The following is a 24,490-nucleotide window of genomic DNA, read 5'->3' on the forward strand; positions in this document are numbered from 1 at the left end:
TGGCCTCGGGGTGAGGGCCGGAGGTCAGGGGCTCCCTGGGCGCAATACCGGGGTGCCAGCTCGTCTGCCTCCACTCAGGCAGACGATCCCATCTGGGCCCCAGCTGCGCCGCGCCCTCCGCAAGACCCCGCATCGGGAGGAGTGGCAGGTCCACACAGACCTTCACTGACAACCCACTGCGCGCTGTGGGTTCCAGTGGCCGGGACCTCTGACGCCGAGTCCGCAGCGAGGCCCAAGCACCGAACAGCTCGGAACCACGCGGGCCACGTTGGACTAAAGAAGCCGCTGCCCGCCGAGCCCGGGCCGCGCTCCGCTGGGACTCCGGCCAGGACCAGGGAGCCGGGGAGACTTCGCGGGCTACGCCAATCACCGGCCGACGTTCGAATTCGCGTCCTGGCACCGCCAATCGAGAGCGCCGGGAGCCGGCGAGTGGGGCGGGGCCGAGGGCGGGGCCTTGTAGACCTGAGGCGCGCGCCCCCCCAGACCGGCCAATGGAAGAGCTGAGTGCGTTTGAAAACTAGGGCGGGCGACGGGGCGGGTCTGCGCGTGCGTGGGGCGGTGCGCGCTGGGCTGGCCGGCGGCTGGAGCAGCTTAGACTGAGGCGACTGAGGTGGCGACGCAGGTGGCGATGGGGAGCGGCGGCGGTGAGCGCGGGGCGCGGGGCTCGGGGCGGGGGGCGCGGGGCACGGGCGGCGGCGGGCGGCGGACGGGCGGGCGACCCGAGACTGCGCAGGCCGGCTCGAGCCCTACGGCCTGGGGTCCGGGCGGCACCTGCTCGGCGCGCAGTTTAAATGCCAGGCGGTGCCCAGGTCCGCGTGAAAGCCCCGCGCGAGTCCCAGCACCTGTGGAGGGCTGAGAGCGCAGCAGCGGTTTCGGTGGTTATCACCGTGGCGGTTAAGCGTTTCCGTGTCTGTCCTACACCAAGGGAATGAGGACAGTGTGGTAAAATCCATGTAATCTGTGGGAACTGGTCACCCTGAGTGTAGGTCTGGCTCTCGCAGCACGTTAACTGCTGATGGGAAGACCCAGGTGAAGAGCGGGGCGGGGGGTGCAGTGCTTCAGGGCAGAGCAGCCCCCTCCCGTCGGGACAGAAGGGAGGATCGGGTGGAAAACCATGGAAATTGTAGGTGAGGGGCTCCTACCCCGGAGTTAATAAGCCCTCTGCTTAGAATGAGGAAGGAACTGCTGGAGCTGGAATGACCCCCCTATGGGGAGAGAGGACTCTGGGCAGAGGGGGGACCTGGCTAGCCTCCACGTTCAGCCTTTGCTTTCCTGCAGGGCTGACCCTCTTAGTTTGGACTCGAAAACCAGATTGTTCAAGTCCACAGATCCTTATTGAACATTGTGCATTTTAGCCATGTATGCAAATAGAAGCATAGAGATCAGCAAGGATCTCAGGGGGCTTCACTGAGAGACCTCATCATCGTTGGCTGCTTTTTTCCCCTTCCTGGTTATCATCTGGGCTCTGGATCAGAAAGTTGCCCAATAGTCAAGTTACATGACTATCTGCTACTCACCGTAAACCCTTACTGACTGTTTGAATGTATGATGATGTCTTCTGTTATCCTTGTAATACTACTCCTTCATTCATTCTTTCTTTGGGACTAAAAATATGGCTGGTTCCTTTCGTGGGGCAGGGGACAGTAACTGTTAAATCATCTTCAGATATAACTTTTCATATCAGTACAACTTCTTTCCAACACATCACTTAGACCGTTCTGTTTCTCTTTCTTAAGTGATCCACTGCAGGTGTGCCAAGTGTTTCTGTTATCCTACAAAGCGAAGGATAAGAAGAAGACCCCGACACTTGACTATCTTGAGTCTCCCAGAAGATGTACTCTTTCATATCCTGAAATGGCTTTCTGTTGGGGACATCCTTGCTGTTCGATCTGTAAGTTGCCAGGTGAAAATAGCATCATCCTTCATGTTGTTGGTCATACCATCAAGGCTTCATGGTCTTAAATGTCAGAACAGAACTTTGGCTACAAAAGAGGGCAGAGAAACAAGGATGACGTTGTTAATAGATATTTGAGGTGGTTCTGATGGTAGGAAAGCTGAAAGTAGCACACTCGTTTTAATGTTTAACAGATAAATCACTTTTATGGCAGTGAAATTTGCATCTCTTAAGAAATAAGACATTACAGGTGAAACTTTAACACTGTTTCTCAACTGTAATTGAAAAATAAATTTTTAAAATTTTTAAAAAGAATTAATATTAAAAAGAATAAAAGTGTCCACTTGAGGACAAATCCCATGTAACATTCGGTACTGAAAGGGACTCACAGTTATTTTACAGATGTTGGAACTGCAGCCTCATTTTGAATGACTTAACCCAGGGCATATAGTAAATTAGTGGGAAAACAAGAAACCACTTCACTAATTCCCAGAGCTGCCTCTATTTGGGTTATAATATCCATGGGTGCTGAGTTTCCAATGGCAGTGGTTAGCACTTAAATTGCTAACCAGTGATCAGGGCTCCTGCCCAGAGCAGAGGCTCCAGGTCCTACCTGAGGCTGTGTCCATCTTTTTTCCAAGAGCCCCTGTTAACCCCTAGGCACCAGCCATGCTCCCACTAGCAAGACTCCAGGCAGAGCAGCACAAAACAGATTTCTGTCCTAGCTGCTCCCGTTAGACTTGGTTTCTCTGATCCTTGTAGGTATATACTCTTACAGAGGTGTCATCCCCTCTTTCTCAGTCTAGATGCTTATTTCCCCTTCCGGGACCACTGTCTCCAACTTTAGAGCCACAGAGAAACTTATTTCTGGCCTCTTCTCTAGTCAAAGCAACTGTTACTTTGAGACACAGAGAGTGGGGCCTTTACTATTGGGGTAGGGAAGGGGACAGGAGACCCTACATCTGTCTACATTCTCTCTTCAAGAGCTCCAGAGGCATGGTTCTGGGGAGGTCCCCCACCCACCCTGCTTCCGTTGTTCTGCAGGTACACTCCCATCTGAAGTACCTGGTGGACAATCATGCCAGCGTGTGGGCATGTGCCAGCTTTCAAGAGCTGTGGCCTTCTCCAAGGAACCTGAAGCTCTTTGAAAGGTATCTCTACACCCGGAGAACAGCTTGGTTTTCTCCCATCTTGGGGCCTCCCTGATATTCTAGCAAATGTCCCAAGGCCTGACCTAGTAATGATTTTCTTCTTCCTGTAGCCTCTGTCAATGCGCTATCCCCTCAAGGAAGCAACTAAGGGCAGTCAAATCTTGCCCACTGAGTCACATGACTTCCAGCACAGTCATCAGTCATCCACATCACCAGCACAGGCCTGCCTCTCATATGTCACAGTGGTGCCTCTGAAGAGTCCCTCTTGGGCTATGACCCATCCCTTGTGACTCAACTCCAAGTCACCTGTGTGTGGAAACTTTATTCAGCCCTCTTTTCTTTTGGTCAAAACCATATGATTTAAATCCTATTGCATTTTATTCACTGGCTAATCCCATCCCCCTGCTAGAGTTGAGACCCAGAGGGAGGCTCAAAGGGAGTGTGAGCCCTGAGACCTATGAACCCTAGTGTACCAACGACTAGACCCATCCACTGTCAAAGTGTGCCAGTGGTTTCAGGCAGGCCGCCTGAGACGTAATCCACAAACTATACAACTTACCCTTTTAAAATGTGCAACTTGATGGTTTTTAACGTATTCACAGTTATGCAACCATCAACACTATCTAACTTTAGAACATTCTCATTACCCCAAAATAAAACCCCGTACCCATTAGCATTCACTCCCTATTTTACCTGCAATCCCCCAAACCTTAGGCAACCACTAACCACTTTCCTTTCTCTGGATTTGCCTGTAGTGAACATATCATATAAAGAATCATACAACATGTGGCCTTTTGTGACTGGCTTCTTTCACTTAGCATATTTTTAAGGTTCATCAATGTTGTAGAATGTCATGGATAAATGATATATGACTGCCTTACCTTAAAAAGTTTCTATTCAGAAAATAAGTATTCTAGCTTCAATTGCTGTAATGGAACATAACCTTTATGAAATAAAAATCCTGTGATATTTTATGTTTTTAATGTAGGGCTGCCGAAAAAGGAAATTTTGAAGCTGCTGTGAAGCTAGGCATTGCCTACCTCTACAATGAAGGCTGTAAGTCCTTGCAGGGCTGGACCTGGCATCACCCCACTTGGTATTGATGTTTTAGAACAGACATGAGCCCTTCTCAGTATTTGTAACTTAGTTGCTCTTTTTGTTACTTATGTCTGGTGGTCTGCCTTATTGTCTCCTCCAAGGAGCTTTTTCGCAGAGGTGCCCTGCTGAGGGACCCATTGATGAAATTTGATTTTTGTAGGTTGGGAGAGTCACCTTTTATTTTAATAAATCTTTTCATTTCAGTCAGCAAAGAATGACTGACCAGAGACTCAGAATGGGGGCTACTCAGGCAGCCAGCCTTCCCCTGGCTGCCTGCCCTCTGTCCAGTTAACACCGCAACCCATGTGTAGACTCTCGCTCCTCTCCTCAGTTACAGTTCGATTGTGGAACTCTGGGGCAGTGATTAAAGCGTGCCTAATTCCATAGGATATCAATAACATAGGGAGCCAAAGTTCTAAGCAGGAGGCAGGTACAGGCAGGTCAAAGCTGGCATGGTGACTGAATTTCTTCACCCCCAGGGGTCAGGTACTCCTTGAAAGAATCTTGTGTGGCCTTCTCCCAATTCCTGCCTGTTTGCTTAGCACACCAAGGACTAGCCTGGGGTACCTCCTGTCTTGATTGCCAAAACACATAAAGACTTGCGTATAGCAGCCACTTTTCTGCTTCTAAAAGATCTGGTGTCTTATTGAGATATAGCCCCTGCATGTGTTCAGTTGACAAGACTATTGTAACTGATAGAGACAATGAGCATTCCTCCTCTAGGCTGAGGAGAGCAGCAGTCCTGCCCTAACCCTCTTGTCAGGTAGCAGTTCCCAGACATAATTCACATACCATACAATTCACCGATCTAAAGTATACAACCCAGCTTGGCCAGCATGGCTCAGTGGTTGAGCACTGACCTATGATCCAGGAGATCAAGGTTCAGTTCCCAGTCAGGGCACATGCCTGGGTTTCGGGCTCAGTCCCCAGCAGGGGGCTTGCAGGAGGGAGCAGATCAATGACTCTCTCATCATTGATGTTCCTATCTCTCTCCCTCTCCCTTCCTCTCTCAATAAAGACTTTTTTTTAAAAAGGAAAAAATAATAAAGTATATAACCTGGTGATTTTTAGTATATTCACAGAATTGGACAGCCATCACCACTGTCTGATTTTGGAAATTCTCATTAACCCCAAAAGAAACTTGTTAGCAGGGTGGTTGCCAGTGGTTCCCAGCAGGAGGGAGGGTGGGCATATGACACCTCCACAGAGAGCACCTTCCCAACCTTCAAAATCCAGGCTGTTATGAAGACCCAGGCAGGGGCACATGATTCACAAGGTAGGGAAAGAAAAGAAAGGAGGGCCGTTCCCGCCTTCTGCAGAGCTTTTCTAAAACACCAGCAGCTCTGCACTGCAGTGGGCTTCAGGTTTTAGACTTTCAAAAACCACGGAGAACTTTCCACATTTGTCCTCAAGACATCCCTGAATTTTGTTCTGTCCATCTCTATAGTGTCTGTGTCTGATGAGGCCCGTGCAGAAGTGAATGGCCTGAAAGCCTCTCGCTACTTTAGTCTCGCTGAGCGACTGAATGTCAGTGCTGTGCCTTTCATATGGCTCTTCATCCGGCCTCCATGGTCAGTGTCTGGAAGCTGCTGCAAGGCCGTGGTTCACGAGAGCCTCAGGGCAGAGTGCCAGCTACAAAGAGTGAGTCCTGGCAAGGGGCGCAAGTAGGGCAGGCTGCGCTGGGCAGGTCAAGCCCCACAGGATCCTGGGAGGTGAGAAAACCTTGAGGGGAGACACTGTGGACCATATAAAGTCAGGGACCTGAGGGCAGTGGAGGCGCAGAAAATCAGGAGTAGGGATGTGGGAGCATCTGGAAATGACCCAGCAGGAAAGGAGGCCTCAGAGCCAGGTTTCAGGGGAATCTGATGGGCTGGACTGCAGTCACATTGACAGCTGGAAAGGCAATACAGAGGCTCCATGAAGCGGTCAGTTCTCTGCAAAGAGGGGTGTCAGGGGCCATGGGACCCACACACTGGAGGGGCAGCCCCTGGATGTTCTCTTCACTGATGATCATACTTCTTTCTCCTTTTTTTAGACTCACAGAGCTTCCATACTGCACTGCTTGGGGAGAGTGCTGAGTCTCTTTGAGGTGAGTTGAGTTATCCATCCCACTTGGACTCTGAGTTTGATGTGTGCCTGGCCTGGGTGAGCACGAAGAGTACAGTGGCTTCACATTTCCATGCTGCACACCTTTCTGGTGGCCACAAACACCGAGGATGAGGGAGTAAGTGAAAAGCAGCAAAGAAGGGTATCCAGGGTTCAAAGCCAAAGTGCATCCTGTGAGAGGCCAGGTGGAGCCAGGCGGAACACCTGAGTGTGCACCCAATGAGGGGCTTATTTGTTTCATGGTTCTGCTATTGGCGAGCCTTTCCCACTCCACTCAGACCTCCCCACATTTGAGAAAGCTTTAACGAGCTTTGTGATTAAGGAACCCCCTCTGCAGCAAGATCAGGGAAGGTGGTGGCTTCTGGTGACAGGTGTGTGTTGACAGTGGCAAGGAGGGGCAATGAGTGTGAGGGAGGAGGTGGAGGAGCCCCAAGATAGCTTCCAACATCACCATCTGGGCAGTTCAGTGTGGAGGACTGGTGCTCCAGTTAGCGTAGGGCCAAGCCAAATACGAACCTGGTCAAGGAGAAAACAGCCTGTGAGGGCAGAACCCAGGAATTCGCTTTCTACATTGCTTATTAGATTGTGTCCCTTTAGAGAAGTAATTTCTACTCCTATTTAGTTAACTCCTTCTTCTTAAAGAGCAATGCATGGGAACACTTAGAGATACCATAGAAAGACAAAGATGGTTAAGTAGGATGGTTTAGCAGAAAGAGAATAAGAAATAATAAACTGTGCTTGGACTTATCAGGATGAAGAGAGAAAGAAGCAGGCCCGAGACCTGTTTGAAGAGTCTGCTAATCAGGGATGTTTGACCAGCTCGTACCTCCTCTGGGAAAGTGACAGACTGACGGATGTGAGTGGACCAGGGTCTGGGGAAAGGAGGAATTATGTAGGCCAAAGGCACAGTCTCCAAATTGGCCCTTGGGTGAGGTTGTCAGCACAGGAAGGATCCTCATATATTTCCTTGGGAACCACTGCTCAGTGGGCCACTCTCAGCACTGCCCCAAAATGACCACCTTCGTTTGGAGAATAAAGGGCTTGGGAGAAAGTGCAGTTGGGGACTCTCTAAGGGTGTTGGGAGAACATTTAAGGACCCTGTGGGTTAGTTCTGTATTTTCCCAGAGACATAACCATATAAAGTCATGGTGACTTTCTCCCATTGGCAGATGTCTGATCCTGGACGATGCCTCCACAACTTCCGGAAACTCAGGGACTATGCTGCCAAAGGCTGCTGGGAAGCCCAGGTGAGGTGGGAGCTGGCCTATACCTCCTGGGCTGTCACTCAGGAGGCAATAAGATTGGCCAGGGCTGGAGTCATGTCTAAAAGGAGTTTAGCTCTGGGGTGTGTAGCGAGGAGAGCTTGGAAGTGCTTCCTTCTTCTCTGCCCATTACCACCCTGTTATCTCAAAGCCCATTGCCCCTAAGCCAGCCTCTTAATTTCTAAGTGCTTATGGACTACATCTGCTATCAAAATTCATACCGTTCCCTAGAGTTGTCTTACAGGTAAAGGTAAAGCTTACCTTAGCAACAGGTCTTCAGGCTCCTTAGAGCAGATGGGCATGTGGAGTGCTGTCTGTTCTTGTTATTTGACCTGCTCACCAGGTCGTCCAGTGTCAGAACCAGGACCTCAGGGATTTGTAGTTGGCGTTCTTCAAGCACTCTCCCCTTTAGCTGTAAAGTCGTGGTTTCAAGACAAAGCCAAGTGGGTAGAAGCTCAACCAATCATGTGGATGGTTGAGAGTCATCTACCCTCAAAAGCTAGGAAAGAAATCACAAAGCGGTAGGTGGCTCAGCCTGGCATGTCACAGAACACTGTAATGTTTATATCCAAAAAGGCAGTCAGCAAATTTACAAGACATATGACAATCAACAATGTGGTTATAGTTAAAGCTCAGATTCATCAATAAGAATAATAAGACCCTAATAAAGTCCATAGGGCCTCAGTGCCCTCTGAGAAAAGAGGAAAGGTACACAACTGGCCAAAACACAGCAGCAGCATTCTAATCACTGCTGGTCAAAAGGGCATGCATTTCAATGAGATCACAGCTGATCATATTAGCAAATTATGTATATATACACACACATATATATATTTTTTCGTGTGTTTTTTAGTAGATAGCTAATAACTTCAGAAAATATGTTTGTTTGTTTTAACAATAGCCATTTTTGCTGGCAAACATATAATAAAATGGTGTTCCTACTAGTGGGTGTGAACATCGAGGCCTGCCTTTCAGAAAGCACTTGGACACAAGTAGCAAAATGCTTAACAGAACCATTCCTGTGAACTGATCACGTGAGCAGACAGGCGCAGATACTAAAAAGGCTACATAAAGATGTGCCACAAAACAGTAAAACACATGAGAAATACCTGAAAAGGAAGAACAGGTGAAACATGCTTATAGCTATTTCATTTCCTAAGGAACCATGTTATTGTTAAGTGAGCAAAGAATAGATTAGATGTGTGTATACTGTGATCACAAATGAATATAAACACTGTTACAAATGCATAGAGCCCGGCCGGGCGTGGCTCAGCGGTTGAGCGTCAAGCTAGGATCCAGGCGATCGGGGTTCGATTCCCGGTCAGGGCCATGCCCGGGTTGTGGGCTCGAGGAACGACTCTCTCATCATTGATGCTTCCCTCTCTCTCTCTCTCCCTCTCCTTTCCTCTCTCTGAAATCAATAAAGATATATTTTTTTAAATGCATAGAAAAATCTGAAAGGAAATACATAGAAATGGTTGATAGTAACCATTTCAGAGCTTAGTGGGTGCTGGGTGGGTTCTGTACAAAGCTCAGTTAATCCTCACATCTCTCTACCAAAGCAGGTGCTGTATGCCACTTCTTGAAAAGGGAAACTGAGGCATAGAACAGTTTCCCCAATTTGCCAGCAGCCACATATAGACCCAGATTTTAAAGTCAGGTCATTTGAGCTTCCAGCCTATTCTTTTGCCACTTTGCTGTGCAGCTTCCTTCTGGAGCATCTAGCTTTCACAATTGGAAGTTGAACAGAAACATACTTAATTTTTTTTTTAAAGTTGCCAAAAGACCTATTGGCTGAGGAGCTGCACCAGGGTGGGAGGGGGACTGACATTTCATTATATACTTTTTATCCTTTTTTAAGTTCTTTATCATGTGACATATTACTTATTTCAAAAAGAATATTAAAATCTGTCATACTGGTTCCAGAAGGCTTAGAAGGCATAAGGAGGGCGAATGTGTATACACATGTCTTCTCCCTCAACAGCTCTTCACATTTGGAAATGGAAAACCTCAAAAGCCGCTGCTTTCTGCTCATTCTGCATGTCTTTTCTTCTCAGCTGTCTTTAGCCAAGGCCTGTGCAAATGGAAACCAGCTTGGACTAGAAGTGAAAGCATCCAATGAGATAGTCTGCCAGCTCTTTCAGGCCTCCCATGCTGCTAATAAGCAGGAGATCTTTTCCGTGCAGAAGGGACTCAACGACACAATGAGGTGAGGGGTTCAAGCCAAAGCTTCTAATTGGAAGGCAGAGTGACCACTAGTCTCTGGGGCGAAAGGAGCTGTCCTGTTTCACCTGAGCCACCTGTCACATAGCCTTCTGTGTTGTCAGCCCCACTAGGATCCCCCCATTCACGCGCGCGCGCGCGCGTGTGTGTGTGTGTGTGTGTTTTCTAAAACCAGTAATGTCTAAGTTATCCAGGGCTTTGAAGAAAAAACATCCCTCATAAAAAGTGTCTGCTCTTCCAATTTTCCTTTTGTTTTTTTATATATCTTTATTGATTTCAGAGAGAAGAAAGGAGAGGGAGAGAGAGATAGAAACATCAATGATGAGAGAGTCATTGATCGAGCCCGCAACCTGGGCATGTGCCCTGACCGGGAATCGAACCCCGATCTCCTGGATCCTAGGTCGACACTCAACCGCTGAGCCACACCCGGCTAGGCTCCAATTTTCCTTTTTAAGCCTCAGAACAAGTTAAACTATTTTAAACATCTTTCTAAAATGATGGGATTCATATCCTCAATTTCTGAAGCCCCCAAACCACCTTTTCTCTTTTTTTAAATTTTTTTTTGTTTAAATATATCTTTATTGATTTCAGAGAAAGGAAAGGAGAAGGGGAGAGAGAGATAGAAACATCCATGATGAGAGAGTCATTGATCGGCTGCCTCCTGCACTCCCCTGACTGGGGATAAAGTCCGCAACCCAGGCATGTGCCCTGACCTGGAATCAAATGGCGACCTCCTGGATTCTAGGTCGAGGCTCAACTGCTAAGCCATGTAGGGCCAAACTGCCTTTTCCTTACAAGCCATCATTATGAGCATTAACTTGGAGTGTGAAACTCCATGGCTGTCTGAGCCATCCTCACCCAGGAAGCTATGTCCTCTGGGGCAGCTGCAATGTGCCTGGCAGCCTGAAACCCTAGTACTATCCACCTCTTCCTGCAGGTACATTTTCCTCCAAGGTTTAGAGATAAAACACTTCACTTCATATACTCAATCACAGAACATGTTAGTAAAATGGAAAATGTGAATAATTTTGTAAGCTTATGTAAGAGATTTCAAATACATTTGGATTTATAATGGGCAGGCCCTGACTATACTCCAGTAGACAATGCCTAGCATATAGTAAGTCCTCAATAAACATTTATTTTTAGAAGGATCTAGCTTTCCTGGAGATGCTTGATGTCTACCACACAGAGTGAGGGAATGCATTGTCCTTTGATCCCATATTAAATGTCAAAGCTATTGTGCTTTTGAGGCCTGTGGTGGTGGCAGCAGCTTCTCTCCCCTTTCCTGTCCTCTTTCCCCTTTTTCTTTTGGAAGAATATGCTGATAACACCTTGTGCCCCTCTCAGTCTGCCCTTTTTTTTTTTGGACTATTGCTATTTGGGGAGCAAGGGTGAACAAATTTCACTCTTTTTTTCCTTTTTAAGAACTAAAATAATTTTATTAAAATATTAATATCATTTATGCCCTTGAGTTGAGCATCTTTCCATTTTCCTCTGTGCCAAGCAACTGCCAACTTTTTCTTTTTTACTGTGGGGTAATTTACATGTAACATTATACTAGTTTCAGATTTAACCATTTTAAGTATATATTTTGGTTGGTCTGTTTTTATGAGTCAGATCATTAAGCTTGTTAAGTGTTTGTGTAGGAGAGCTTCCTCTTCTGTTTCAATAGTGGCTGGTTTAAACCTCAAACATCTGACCTGACGCTCATGCTGTCTTCCTCCTTCTGGGAGAAAATAGAGACTTGTCTTCCTCCTTCATCCTTCCCCCCTTCCATTCTACCTCCATTGCTTCCCTTCTCCTTCCATTCCACCACTTTGACCCATCTTTCCCACCTTCCCTCTGCATTTAAGAGATGCTTCCATTCTGGCAGACCCCAGGATCCCATCCGTCTGTCTGTGCAGAATCCTGTAGTATCACGCTTTTCCTCTTTCCTATTCTCTGCGTCCCCTCTCCTTTGTTCAGAAAGGCATTTACCATACTCTGGTATCCTTGCCATTGCACACAGCATTCCTTTGTGGTGTCTCTGTCCCTGACCCCAGGTCTTAGCCCTCTCAAGGAAGGACCCCATGTGCGTCCGCTCTGGGCTGTGTGCACCATCAGGGTTGGTGGGTGACTAAGAAAGTCTCTGCATCCTGCTTTAGTTGTGTTCTTGGCTCTTGGCTCCAGTACAGAGGGTTTTGGTAAATGACCCCACAGGTTAGCTGCACAAGGGCCGAAGCTCTCATACCTTTGAGTGTCTTTTCTCTGGTCCTGGAGTCTGTGATCTGCTCCCTCCCTTACCTTGCCCCTTACCTGAGTATCAGGGCTTTCTAGTGTCTGGGGGACTCTGGGGGGGAGGCAGGGACACCTGAGTCCTAGAAACAGTCAGGAGATATGGGGCCTCCTCAGCCTCCTTGAATATGGCATCTCATCCTGGGACATTCCTGGGTAAACCAATGCTACAGATGACCGGCTGTCTCCTGCGGGACAGATGGGCCATCTGGAATGGGAAACCAGACACTCATGAATGCTTCGCTCTAGTGTTCAGGGGTGGTGTTCTTCCCAAAGGTACATTCTAATCGACTGGCTGGTAGAAGTCGCCACCATGAAGGACTTCACAAGCCTATGCCTTCATCTGACCGTGGAGTGTGTGGACCGATACCTACGGAGGAGGCTGGTGCCCCGGTACAGGCTCCAGCTGCTGGGCATCGCCTGTATGGTCATCTGCACCCGGTAAGAAGCCCCCCGTGGCCATGCCTGCAGGACAGTGCATAATGTGCTGGCCATGCCCTAGTTCATGGGCTGACTTTTCAGTGAAATAAAGCTTCAGTGTCCCACTTTGTTAGCTGGGGGTTTTAATTTTAGGGAGTGCCCAAGCCACGTAGTCCTCTCCACACAGGGACAGCAGACCTGATCCTGGGTGTGTCAGTGGCCACTCATCCCAGCATATGGTCTCGGGACCCAGAATGTAGCCTTGTTTGGTCAGGCTCAGGCTGAACCCCACTTCCTCTGGCACCTGAGGATGATTCAACGAGGAGGGAATGTCATAGTCCTCTAGCCAAGATCACAGAAAAACTGCTTGTTGGCAGTCAGGTTCCCAAGAATGTTTCTCAAGTATGTGTCATCAGAGACCTATAGTTAGTGGGTCTCACATTTCCCACCCAACTCCCCACAGACCCCACTCCAACCACACAGACAGGGCACATCCTCCCCACATAACAGCCTTAACCCCTGGCAGCTCTGACTTTTCAAGCTGTACCATCATTTTTTACCTAAATCTACTGTCCTTTAACAAATATCTGTCTACCTAGTTTTGCCTTTGGAAGCAATATGTATGGTGATTCCCACCATACATTTTGTATTTTCTAGTTTTCCTAAAATATATGGTCTGCCATTTCCCCTGGGCAGACCAATTGTCCTTATCTGCAAGGCTTGGGGGAATGAGGAACAGGCTCATTGCACACAGTGGTGTGAACTACAGAGAGGTTGATTTCTTTTGCACAGTAACCCTAAGGCAGAAGGTCCAGGTTCATCATGTAATTGGGACGGTGTTTCTGTTTCATGAGATCACAAAGGAGCCCCAGTTTCTGCCACCACCACCCCATGACCCCTAAGGTCGCCATGTCCTTTGTAGCAAGCTCAGCCACATGGCCACATGTAGAACTAGAAAGCATGATCATATGACATACAGGTGGACGGAGTGTGGGCTCAGGGTTAGCAAGCAAACTGCCACACACTGTCTGGGCCCCTCAGTATTTCAGGTCTTCTCACCAGAGAGGGCTGAATAGACTGGACCCCTGCCTCCTGTGTCTAGGTGCATACTTACATCCTTGCCATCAGAGACCAAGTTGGACCACAAACAGACTAGCAGTGCTAATTGCTTTAAAAATTTTTTAGAGGCTGAGATACCCCCACCTTTGCTTTAAAAGCAGCACTTGCCATGGCTCCAAGCACAGGGCTCTCATCAGCCCCACTTGCATCTCATCTTTTCAGCACCTGTGGTCCCTGTGCCTCAGTAAATGTGGGAGCTGCAGAGTCTTAGGACAGAGCGGTTATAGGGTTGTCCCCGGTCCACCCTCACCAGGGGAGGTGCCCTCAGCAAGCCACTGGACCAGTGTGTTCACTGATAGTTGGCACTCATGGAGAATAGATAACAGGGTAACCACCTGCCTAAGGAACAATCAGAATTCCAGTGGCCTGTTTAAAGGTTTGCTGTGCACAAACCTTTAAACAATCTCTAGCTCAGTTCTGCTGGGTCACCTGCCTCCTGGATTTAAGCCATTTATACTCACTGTAGAATCTGGCACAAATCCCCCTCACTCGCTAAGAGGATTGACCAATCACGTCATTCATGGATGCCTTTTTCAGAAACATCTATGTGCCCGGTGATGCAGCCACTCATGCTGGTCTGTGGCACTAATCCCTCTTTCCAGCTCCTCATGACAGGATTATGTGACCTTTTCAGTTCCAGTCCGTAGCTACAGGCACCCAGGTCTACTCTTTGACACCCCTGCCCTCTGTTACTGAAGCCTAAAGTGATTGCCCCACTGAGGGAATTAAGCTCAACTCTTAGATCCCATCTTGATATTCCAGGTTCATCAACAAAGAGATCTTGACAATCCGAGAAGCTGTGTGGCTCACAGACAACACGTACAAGTATGAGGACCTGGTGAGGATGATGGGAGAGATCATTTCCGCCCTGGAAGGGAAGATTCGAGTAAGTGGCCTTTTGCTTTTTCCTTGTAAATCAAAGTAGAGGTCACATGAGGGAGTGGCAGGATTTGAGAGCAACCTCATGACGTTGAGCTTTTCTGCTCTGAGAAGTCCTGGACCCAGAGGTCATCTTGTCACTGCATGCCCTGGCATCCAGCCTGATCATCAGTCATGCCAGACCCTGTGCTGGGCCAGCCTCCCTGTTCATTGGGTGGAGGAGCTCTCTGTGTGCTGAGACCCATGTCTGCCTCCTGGTTCTGTCTAGGTCCCTACTGTGGTTGATTACAAGGACATCCTGCTGACGCTGATCCCTATGGCACCAAGAACCCAGCACCTGTGCAGCTTCCTCTGCGAGCTCTCCCTACTGCACACCAGCCTTGCCGCCTACTCCCCAGCCCACTTGGCTGCGGCTGCCCTGCTGCTAGCAAGGCTGACACACGGGCAGAGTAAGGATACTGTCCTTCAGGCCAGCTGCTCAGCACAGGTTGAGCCAGAGGCCTGGGTAGTTCTTGGAGTCAGGAGACAATGCTCAGATATAAGTGGGGAGGGGGAGAAAAAGAATCAGGCCCACCTCTCCTGGAGAAGAAAACACCAGAATGGACTAAAAGCCATTCTCTGGGGGCGAGGTTAGGGATGGTTCTAGCTTAAGTACAGGGGTGGGCAAAAGCAGGTTTACAATTGTGAATATGCAAAACACAGTGTTTATTCTTGTATTATTGTTTATTAATTATTGTATTATTTTCCATATGAACAACTTAAACCTACTTTTGTCCATTCCTGTATTTCCCACACTGTTTACAGTGAGCAGGCATGCTTTGTATGTGGGGTCTTTGCAACCCTGAGCTCCAGGAAATGCCACAACAGAACTATCTGGGTTGTAGGTATGAGTGGGTATCAGAACAGCTTTTCTGACACCCACCATTCCTGCTTTTCTCCCCAGCACAGCCCTGGACCACTCAGCTGTGGGACCTCACTGGGTTCTCCTGTGAAGACCTCATACCCTGTGTCTTGAGCCTTCACCAGAAATGGTGAGTCTATAAAAGGAAATGGGTTCTCTCACCCTACTTTTGCCACAGAGGCCATATCCTCAAGTATGGGGGGAAAGGGCTCTAATGGGAGGGCCATCAGTCCACACAGACTTTTCCTATAGTGAATTGTGTGTCTCAGACATTTAAACATTCCAAGTCCATGTTGCTTATTTCACTTGATGCGTGTGCAGTAGTAGCTTCTCCCAACCCAAGCCAAATTCTGCAGGCAGCAGAACTTAATCATGTGCTGGAAAACTGTGGCCCTCAAGCACATACCTGGCTGCAGCCCATCTCAGCTCAGCTTGCCATCTCTCCTCCCATTCCTTGGCCCACTCACTCTGTTCCCCACTCCCTCCCTACCACGTGCATATCTACTAAAGCCCCCAGTGACCTCCTTCCTCCACAGGCCATGCTGCCTCAATGTCCCCTTCCCCCAACACGAGAATCTTGGTAATTCCAGCTTTCTGCTTATCCTCATGTGTCCCTGGAAGATGTATCCATTTCCAGGATTCAGAACACATCTAAACCTGGAGCCCCAGGCCCCCCTGCCAGCTTATCCAAGTCAGAACCCCTCTCTTCCTAGGGCCATTCCTCCTCATAGATTACATTTGGTGCTCTGTGGACAAGACCCTGGTCATCCTAGCAGAGACCTCAGGCCAGCTAGTTGTTGGTTCTCTGTTCCTGCATCCCAGGAGCTCTAAACGCCAATACACTTTCTTTGTACATCTTGGGATCTGATCCCTTCAGTCTCCACTGCTTGCCCATGATCACTCCCCTAGCCACCTCCTATATGGCCTCTGAGCATGTTGCTTCTGCTTATACTTTCTGGGATGGATCAGACAACTCCAGCATGGCCCCAGATCCCTCTAACAAGCCTTTGCTTCTCCCCACTCTCTGCTGTGCTTCAACCTTTGGAGGAACCTGTTAGCATTTTCTGGGGTTGACATGGACTTCAGCCACTGTTTTCTCCTGAGGTGCCCAGACCTCAAAGCTGATGGACTGGGGGTGCAGGGGACAGAGAGGTCAGCATGTGTCTAACCCCACGGTTGCTCACACCAGGAGTGCAAATAGTCATTACCTGGCTACCAAAAGTTATTGCTAGGCTGTCCACCATTCTCCAGGTTTTTTTCTTCCAAACTAGATAAATTGGAACCATTTCTTTTACAAACTGAACTTTTTTCTAAGTGTACAATTCAGCAGGCTCTCAGTATATTCAGAATTGTGCAGCCATCACCACAGTCAATTTTAGAATAGTTTCACCACCCTCAAAAGAAAAACTCTGTACTACCAGTCAAGAAGGCGGTGTAGGTAAATGCGGTACTTGCTTCTGCCCACAACCACATCAAAATTACAACCAACCTACAGAACAACCATCATTGAGAATGGCCTGAAATCTGGCTGAATGGAAGTCCTACAACTAGGGAATTAAAGAAGCCACATAGAGACTGGTAGGAGGGATGGAGACACAGAGTAGGCTGGTCCCACACCCACAAGTGGCGGATAAAAATTGGGAAGGATATATCGATTGAAGAGATCACACTTGAGGAGTGAGGAGTCCAAGCCCCACACCAAGCTCCCAGCCCAGATTTCCAGTGCCAGGAAGAGAAGTCCCCATAACTTCTGGCTGTAAAAACCAGCAGGGATTGAGGCTGAGGGAGATAAGGCTGCTGGAGTCCCAGGCAGTTCCTCTTAAAAGGCCCACTCATGGACTTACTCAGACTCACACCCTCTGAGCTCCAGCACTGGGGCAGCAGTTTTAAAGGTACCAGAGACATACAGGGAGAAACTGGAGCTGGCAGCGGCAATTTTCTCCCAGATGAGCCCTCCCCCAAAAGAGCCATCAGGCAATTGCCATATCTGAGACTCCATAAGCCTGGCTCACACTGTTTGCCCTGCCCTGATGATTCCCTGAGGCCCCTCCCCACCTAACTTTCAGACCCACCCAAGCTGTTTCCTGTGGTTTTTCCATACAAATGGCCTGTCTTGGCTCATACTTCAGATTTTTCTAAAACCTCTCAGCTGTGCCCCATACATCTCACTAAGTGGCTCCAGGCCCAGCACTAGCAACAGCCATCTGCAGATCGCTTTGTAGCTCATGTCAGGTGGCCCTAGGCAGAACACAGGCAGTGGCTGACCTTGGTCTGCACCTCATGGGAGGTCCAAGAGCCAGCACACCCAGTGGACAGCTTCAGACCAGGTCAAAGCATCATCACCCAACCACCGCCACAAGCAACACACTCAAGGGGCAGACTTGGTGGGCACCAGAGCCCCACTGAAGTAAGTCCTACTCTGTGGGGTGAACCCCTGCACAGAGGTTGCTGGTTACAGCCAGTCCTTGTAGCTGATTGTTGTAGGGGTAAGTCCCTCCCATTGATGTGCCAACAGCAATCAAGGCTCAGCTACAAGAGGACAGTGTACACAGCCCACACAAGGGGGGTACCTCAAGTGCCCAGCTTGGGTGATTAGGGTAGGCTGTGCCACTAAACTCTACAGGATACCTACTACTTTAGTTCCCTCTACCAAGCCTGGGAGATGTAGCAGCTCTACCTAATACATAGAAACAAACACAGGGAGGCTGCCAAAATGAGGAGACAAACATGTCTCAAATAAAAGAACAGAAAAAAACTCCAGAAAAAGAACTAAACAAAAGGGGGATAAGTAATCTAGATGCAGAGTTCAAAACACTGGTTATAAGATACTCAATTAACTTAATAGCATAAAACCTCAATAGCATAAAAAAGGACCATACAGAAATGAAGGATGCGCTAACTGAAATGAAGAATAATTTATAGGAAATCAACAGTAGAGTAGATGAAGCTGAGAACCAAATCAACAATTTGGAATATAAGGATGCAAAAAACACCCAATCAGAACAACCAAAAGAAAAAATTTTCAAAAATGAAGATAGTGTAAGGAGCCTCTGGGACAACTTGAAGCGCACCAACATTCACATCAGGGGGGTGCCATAAGGAGACAAGAAAGCGCAAGCAATTGAAAACCTGTTTGTAAAAATAATGACAGAAAACTTCCCTAACCTAGTGAAGGAAAATAGACATACAAGTCCAGGAAGCCCAGAGAGTTTCAAACAAGATGAACCCAGAGGCCCACAGCAAGACACATCATAATTAACATGCCAAAGGTTAAAAACAGAGAATCTTAAAAGTAGCAAGAGAAAAGCAGTTTGTTACCTACAAGGGACCTCCCGTAAGACTGTCAACTGATTTTTCAATGGAAGCTTTGCAGGTCTGAAGGGATTGGCATGAACTACTCTAAGTGATGAAAAGCAAGGCCCTACAACCAAGATTATTCAGCAAAGCTGTCATTTAGAATCGAAGGGCAGATAAAGAGTTTCCCAGTCAAAGAAAGCTCAAGGAGTTCATTACTACCAAACCAGTAAATGTCAAAGGGTCTTTTTTAAGAAGAAAAGGCAAGATAAAAAATATGAACAATAAAGTGGTAAATACATATCTATCAATAATTGAATCTAAAAAACAAAATGAACAAGCAAAACAAACAGACTCATAGATTCAGAGAATGTTTTGCCGTTTGCCAGATGGGAGGGGGTGTTGGGGGGATGAGTGAAAAGGTGAAGGGATTAAGAAGTACAAATTGGTTATTACAGAATAGTAATGGGGATGTAAAGTACAGTATAGGGAATATAGTCAATAATCTAATAACTGTGTATGGATCACTTAGTAAGTTATGTAATATCTAATCATGAAACTAATATAATAATGTCTGTCAACTATAATTGAAAAGTAAAAATGACTTTTAAATGGGGCGGGGGAAAAACAAAAACCTGCATCCCTTACCTGTATTACCCCATATTTCCCCCTCTCCTCCAGCCCTAAACAAGAATTCATCTACTTTCATTGTCTATAGGTTTGCCTGTTCTGAACATTTCATAGAAATGGAACCATACAATATGTGGCCTTTTGTGGCTGGTCTCTTCCACCCTCATATTTTCCACTGTAATAATGTTGTGTTTATCATTGTGCACTGATGGACATTTTAGCTATTATGAATCATGCTGCTGTGGACATCCACAGACAAGTTTCTGTGTGAACGTGTGTTCACGGTTTTCTTGGGGATACACTTGGGGTTGGAATTGCTGGATCATAGGTGATTCTAGGTTTAACTCTGTTAGGAACTGCTAGACTTTTCCACCGTGGCACCCTGTTTTACCTCCCATCACTGGACTGTTTTTGAAATTATGTTATCCCCTCATTTCAGTGAGGGGTGCTAAAAATGGGAGTCTCTTGGGCTGGGGAATGCTGATAATACCTACCCTGGAGCCCTCTCCCTCCCCCGCTATACCTTATGTGTCTGTCCCTCTGTTTGCAGCTTCCATGATGATGTCCCCAAGGACTACAGACAAGTCTCTCTGACTGCTGTGAAACAGCGATTTGAGGACAAACGCTATGAAGAGATCAGCCAGGAAGAGGTGCCACCCTCCTACCCACTCTCCTGGTCGGGGTGGGGACAGGTCCCCGCCTACCCCTCGGGGCCTCTTCTCTCCCTCTGACCCCAGCTTCCTCTCAGGTGCTGAGCTACAGCCAGGTGTGTGCTGCTCTAGGAGTGAAACAAGAGAGCCCAGAACCCACGTCTTTCCTCAGCTCAGGGGACATTCACACCTTTCTTAGCTCTCCTTCTGCAAGGAAAACCAAAAGGTTAGTAAGCCCGATGTCTGTAAGGGTTTGATGCAGTATTGGTTCCTGTGTGCTGGGCCTAGGTTCCCTCATGACCCCTGCAATTGCCTAAGGGACTGCATTACCGCCTTTTACACAGGGGCCTCCTAAGGCATAATGGAGAAGAAACAGATCCTATGAAACTGAAACTGGGTTGAATTCAGGCCTCAGGCCCCTGGGCCTAAGCTGCGCTCTCTGCAGCCCTGTCCTTCTTCCTCCAATGTGCTGTCTTTTTTGCTTTGACTGATACCTTTTGAGAGAAAATGGGCTTCAACACAGGTGAGCCCAGCTCAGGCTCTGGCTCTGCTATGCCCTGTCATATGTCACCCTCCCTGGGCCTCTACTCCATGGTGTTGCTGGCACTCCCTATGCTCCAGCTATAACCTAATTAGTGTCCTCAGCACCTCCCTTGCTAACCCTCATCTCCACCCTAGTCTCCTATGTGTATCCCATTTACTTCTGTCTCTTCCATCTCAATGTCTTGGCTGTACCACCTGGAATAACTTCCCTTCTCCGCCTCACCCATCTGAAGAACTCTTATTGATCCTGCAAAGTCCACGTGAGCCAGGACTCTCACTGCACCTCTGGCCTTGCCTCTGGAACTCCAAGGGCAAGCACTGGGTGGCTGTGTTGTCTCTATCACAGCACACTGGGGCAGGGTGGGCAGGTGCCAAGGACCTAACACTGCTGCCTGTGACTGGGTTCCTGGCTCCTCCACATCGTAGGAAGCGAGAAAATAGCCTACAGGAGGACAGGGGCAGCTTTGTCACCACGCCCACTGCAGAGCTGTCCAGCCAAGAGGAGACACTACTGGGCAGCTTCCTGGACTGGAACCTGGATTACTGCTCTGGCTATGAGGGCGACCAGGAGAGCGAGGGCGAGAAGGAGGGCGATGGTGAGTCCTGTGGCCAGGAAGCCACCCAGGGGCTATGCCAAAGGGGGCAGTGAACAGAAGGGCAGCTCTCATTGAGGGCCCCTGGCTTTACCTGCAGTAGAAATGTCCAGACACAGGTAGACATGTGAAAGAGCAGAGTCCCTAGTATACCACAGCAGGTGGTTGGGGGAAAGGAATTAGGCCAAATGTGTGTCCAGCTTCAGCCAGGCCTGTGTTGGTGGAAGGGCCTCACCAGGGCAGGAGAAGAGGAGGAAATCTTGCCTGGAGTTTACCATAAAATTTTTCTAGAACATTGTATGAGATGTGTCCCCCACTGCCCTGTTCTGCTCTGTGCCTCACACATTCCTCTAGGGTCCAGGGGAGGTTGCAGGGGTCTCTGTCCCCATGTTTTCAAGCAGCCGTCTACATAGAAAACACAATTCAAGCAGTTTCTGTCAATTTCCCAATTGTCTGCTTTTGTGTCCATTCAGAGAATTAAGTAAATTGTTAGATCACCAGTTTGTTTTCACTTCCTACTATTCCCCAAGTCCTATTGGGTGCCTCAAGCTTGAAGGAGGCACTTCACCCTCTATTCCTTAACCCAAAGGAAATCAGTACAGGGGACTGTCTAGCGAGATCCAGCACTTGTAGCCAAGAAGGCTGGGTGAGAGCTGGAGCCTAGGCCACCAGGGTTCTAACTGGGCAGGGGGTCACGCGGATGCTCAGTCTGTGGCCTGTCCTCTCCCCTGACTTCTCCCGTAGTGACGGCTCCCAGCGGTGTCCTTGATGTCACTGTGGTGTACCTCAACCCAGAACAGCACTGCTGCCAGGAATCTAGCGATGAGGAGGCCTGCCTGGAGGACGAGGGATGCCAGGACCTGCATGCTATGGTGCCAAGCACCCGGACACCTCTGGCCCTAGGGCCCGAGCTCCCTCTCTGTGGCAGCAGGGAACTGGGCAAGGACATTACAACCTCAGGGTACTCCTCCGTCAGCAGCGTGAGTCCCACAAACTCTGTGGATGGTGGCCCTCCCCAATCTACCTCAGCACCTTCCCCAGGCAGTGACTTGAACACACTGCCTTGCCATCATCATGCCAGAAAGTCGTGTTTACAGTGCCGTCCCTCAAGTTCCCCAGAGAGCAATGTTTCCCTGCAACAGGTGAAAAGGAAAAACCTATCTGCCCCCAGCAAGGAGGAACAGGACATGAACTTGGGCTTCCTGAAACTGTGACTGTGTCAGTGTATGCAGCAGTGCATGTGGAGAGAGAGCTGCTGCTGCACTAGCAAGAAGTGGGACCTCTGGAAGTGGATGATGTGTAGACCCTGGTGGCCTCAAATGGGGAACAGAGAGAACTCAGGGAAGGCACTGAGTGTCTTTCACCAGGGGTGTCCCATTTGAGTCATCAGTATGTTTAAATCAGAACAAAAACTCAGATTCTTTTCTTTGAAGCTTAACCTTAGAGCAACACCGTGTGAAGCCTGTTTCTTTGTGCCCTCCCTGTGTCTGTCCTGCTTTCTCTCTGGGAAGCTTAAGCCCATGGCCTAGTAACCCTAGCCTCTCTGAACCCCCATTCCTGTAGCAAACAGCATTCACGACTGAGAACATATGTGATCCAGGTAGCCTGGCACAGCTTCCCTCCTCCCCGCATCTCTGGTTTTAGGTTCTAGGGGGAGCTGAGAGCTCTGAGCACAGGTCTGTCCCCAGGCCTACCTCAGCCTGCCTGGATCATCTACTCCCTCACAGGGCAGAGGGCCCCATGGTCAGGGGGCCCTGCCCTATGCATTATCAGGGACTGCATGTGATGACCAGGCAGGAGGGCCCTGACTTTTTGCTGGCCAGGGCCTTGATGTCTTAGTCATAGGCTCCCTCCCTCCCATATTCCCAGCTCATTTTATTTTATTTTATTTTATTTTATTTTTTTATTAAATATTGATATTTAGAGAGAGAGTAAGGGAGAGGGATTGAGAGATAGTAACATCATTCATTGGCTGCTTCCTGCACACCCCTTACTAGGGATTGAGCCTGCAACCTGGGCATGTGTCCTGACTGGGAATCGAACCAATAACCTCTTGGTTCATGGGTTGACACTCAACCACTGAGCCACACTGCCCGGGCCCAGCTTATTTTAGAAATCTGTCCCTCCTCCCAGAGTGATTTGTCTGTGTCCCCAACAGACAGTGTCCATATGAACATCTCTTTTTGCGCTGAATTTCTGGGCCATTTCTTTTCCTGTATTTTTATCCTTCATTCTTCTAAGATGAAAACAAAAGAAAACTTTTAAATAGAAGGTATTAAAAATTTAAAAACAAGGGATTCTTAACATTATTTAGACTTGGCTAAAGAAAATCTGATTCAAACCCCTCAAAGCTATCCTGATACTGTTTATGGAAAAAGAATTTTCCTAGAGAGGTTAGCCAGGGGATAAAACACAAAACAAAACAAAAAATGGCATTTATAACATAAGGTGGCCCAGATGCAGAAGAGCAAGATTCAGAGGACCAGTCCCTGCCTGCTGGGCAAGGGTGGGTCTGCTGTGGGTTTCTGAGAATAACTAGCTGAGAAACTCGGGCTCTGCTCATGGGGGCAGCAGCCAACACACCTGAGAGATCTGCCCAAGAGTAGTGACCATGACCTCTCCCCAGTGGGGTTGACCACTGACACACTTTCCGTGCTGTGACAACTTTTGTTTCAAAATGTCAGAAAGAACTACTTGACAGAAGTGTCCCCAAAATGCTCTTGAACCAGAACTACAGGGATATGGAGATGCTGACTCAGTGGTGGCTTGTGTGTGTGTGTGTGTGTGTGTGTGTGTGTCCCCATGGGAGCTGTCTTTGCTACTGTAAAATAATTCTGCAGCATTGTGCCCCTGGACATGTGTGAACCTGTTTCCTCACCTGTAAGATGGAGCAATAATACCTACCTCACAGGGATGTTGTAAAGATTAAATGTGATGAGGATAGTGGAAGCTGAGTGATGTGCATATCTGTACTGCCTTCTTGTCACTTCCTACTGTCACCCAAGTCACACTGGGGCACCTGTCCATGGCCCCTTATCAAAATCCCGACTCTGGGTGGACCTGGTTCTCTGCCTTCTCCCAGCCTACACCTGTAGGAGAAAACTACTCCTGTGGAACCTAACACTCCATGACCATAGTGTGGAGTCTCCCTGCATCTTCACAAGTTCTATCACCTCAGTGCCCTGTGACTGGTGTGCTGAAGGAAGCATTTCCCCCTCCCCTCCTACCTCACAGAGAATCTCATATTTGGCAGGAATGGCATCAGCCTCCCCACATTAGGCATGAAAACAGGCCACTGCAGATGGAGAGATCACCCTAAGAGCAGTCCCAGGGCTGCCTGGGTCCCCAACCCCTTTACGTGTATGCCTGGTCCCCTCAACTCCCCTCCGTTTCTCTCTCGCCTATGCTGCAGCATTTTTCTATTAGTGATTATAAAATGGACAGCTCTCCATC

The 24,490-nt window shown here is 48.3% G+C and overlaps 1 protein-coding gene across 2 annotated transcripts; it reads left to right on the forward strand.

Moving 5' to 3' along the window:
- Positions 1 to 552: 552 nt before the first annotated feature.
- CCNF (cyclin F) lies at positions 553 to 22,484 on the forward strand. Of its 2 annotated transcripts, XM_081133752.1 has the most exons (17): positions 553 to 644; positions 1,737 to 1,891; positions 2,939 to 3,045; positions 4,034 to 4,101; positions 5,591 to 5,784; positions 6,179 to 6,232; positions 7,001 to 7,105; positions 7,419 to 7,496; positions 9,569 to 9,720; positions 12,285 to 12,449; positions 14,310 to 14,433; positions 14,695 to 14,875; positions 15,370 to 15,457; positions 19,802 to 19,901; positions 20,000 to 20,127; positions 20,871 to 21,040; positions 21,782 to 22,484. In XM_081133752.1, exons 1-17 carry the CDS (start codon positions 629 to 631, stop codon positions 22,249 to 22,251), a joined length of 2,355 nt encoding a protein of 784 aa, XP_080989878.1. In that variant the 5' UTR covers positions 553 to 628; the 3' UTR covers positions 22,252 to 22,484. The 2 variants fall into 2 exon arrangements, with proteins under 2 accessions (XP_080989878.1, XP_080989879.1); XM_081133753.1 differs by lacking the exon at positions 7,419 to 7,496 and having other exon boundaries at positions 554 to 644.
- Positions 22,485 to 24,490: the final 2,006 nt, after the last annotated feature.

Source organism: Miniopterus schreibersii (genome assembly GCF_964146895.1).
Source record: "Miniopterus schreibersii genome assembly, chromosome: 3".
NCBI lineage: Eukaryota > Metazoa > Chordata > Mammalia > Chiroptera > Miniopteridae > Miniopterus > Miniopterus schreibersii.

Coding starts and splice junctions, on each gene's coding strand:
- CCNF (XM_081133752.1), top strand. Junction 7,497..9,568: donor AAGGCTGCTGGGAAGCCCAG/GTGAGGTGGGAG, acceptor TTTTCTTCTCAG/CTGTCTTTAGCCAAGGCCTG. Junction 15,458..19,801: donor TTGAGCCTTCACCAGAAATG/GTGAGTCTATAA, acceptor CTCTGTTTGCAG/CTTCCATGATGATGTCCCCA.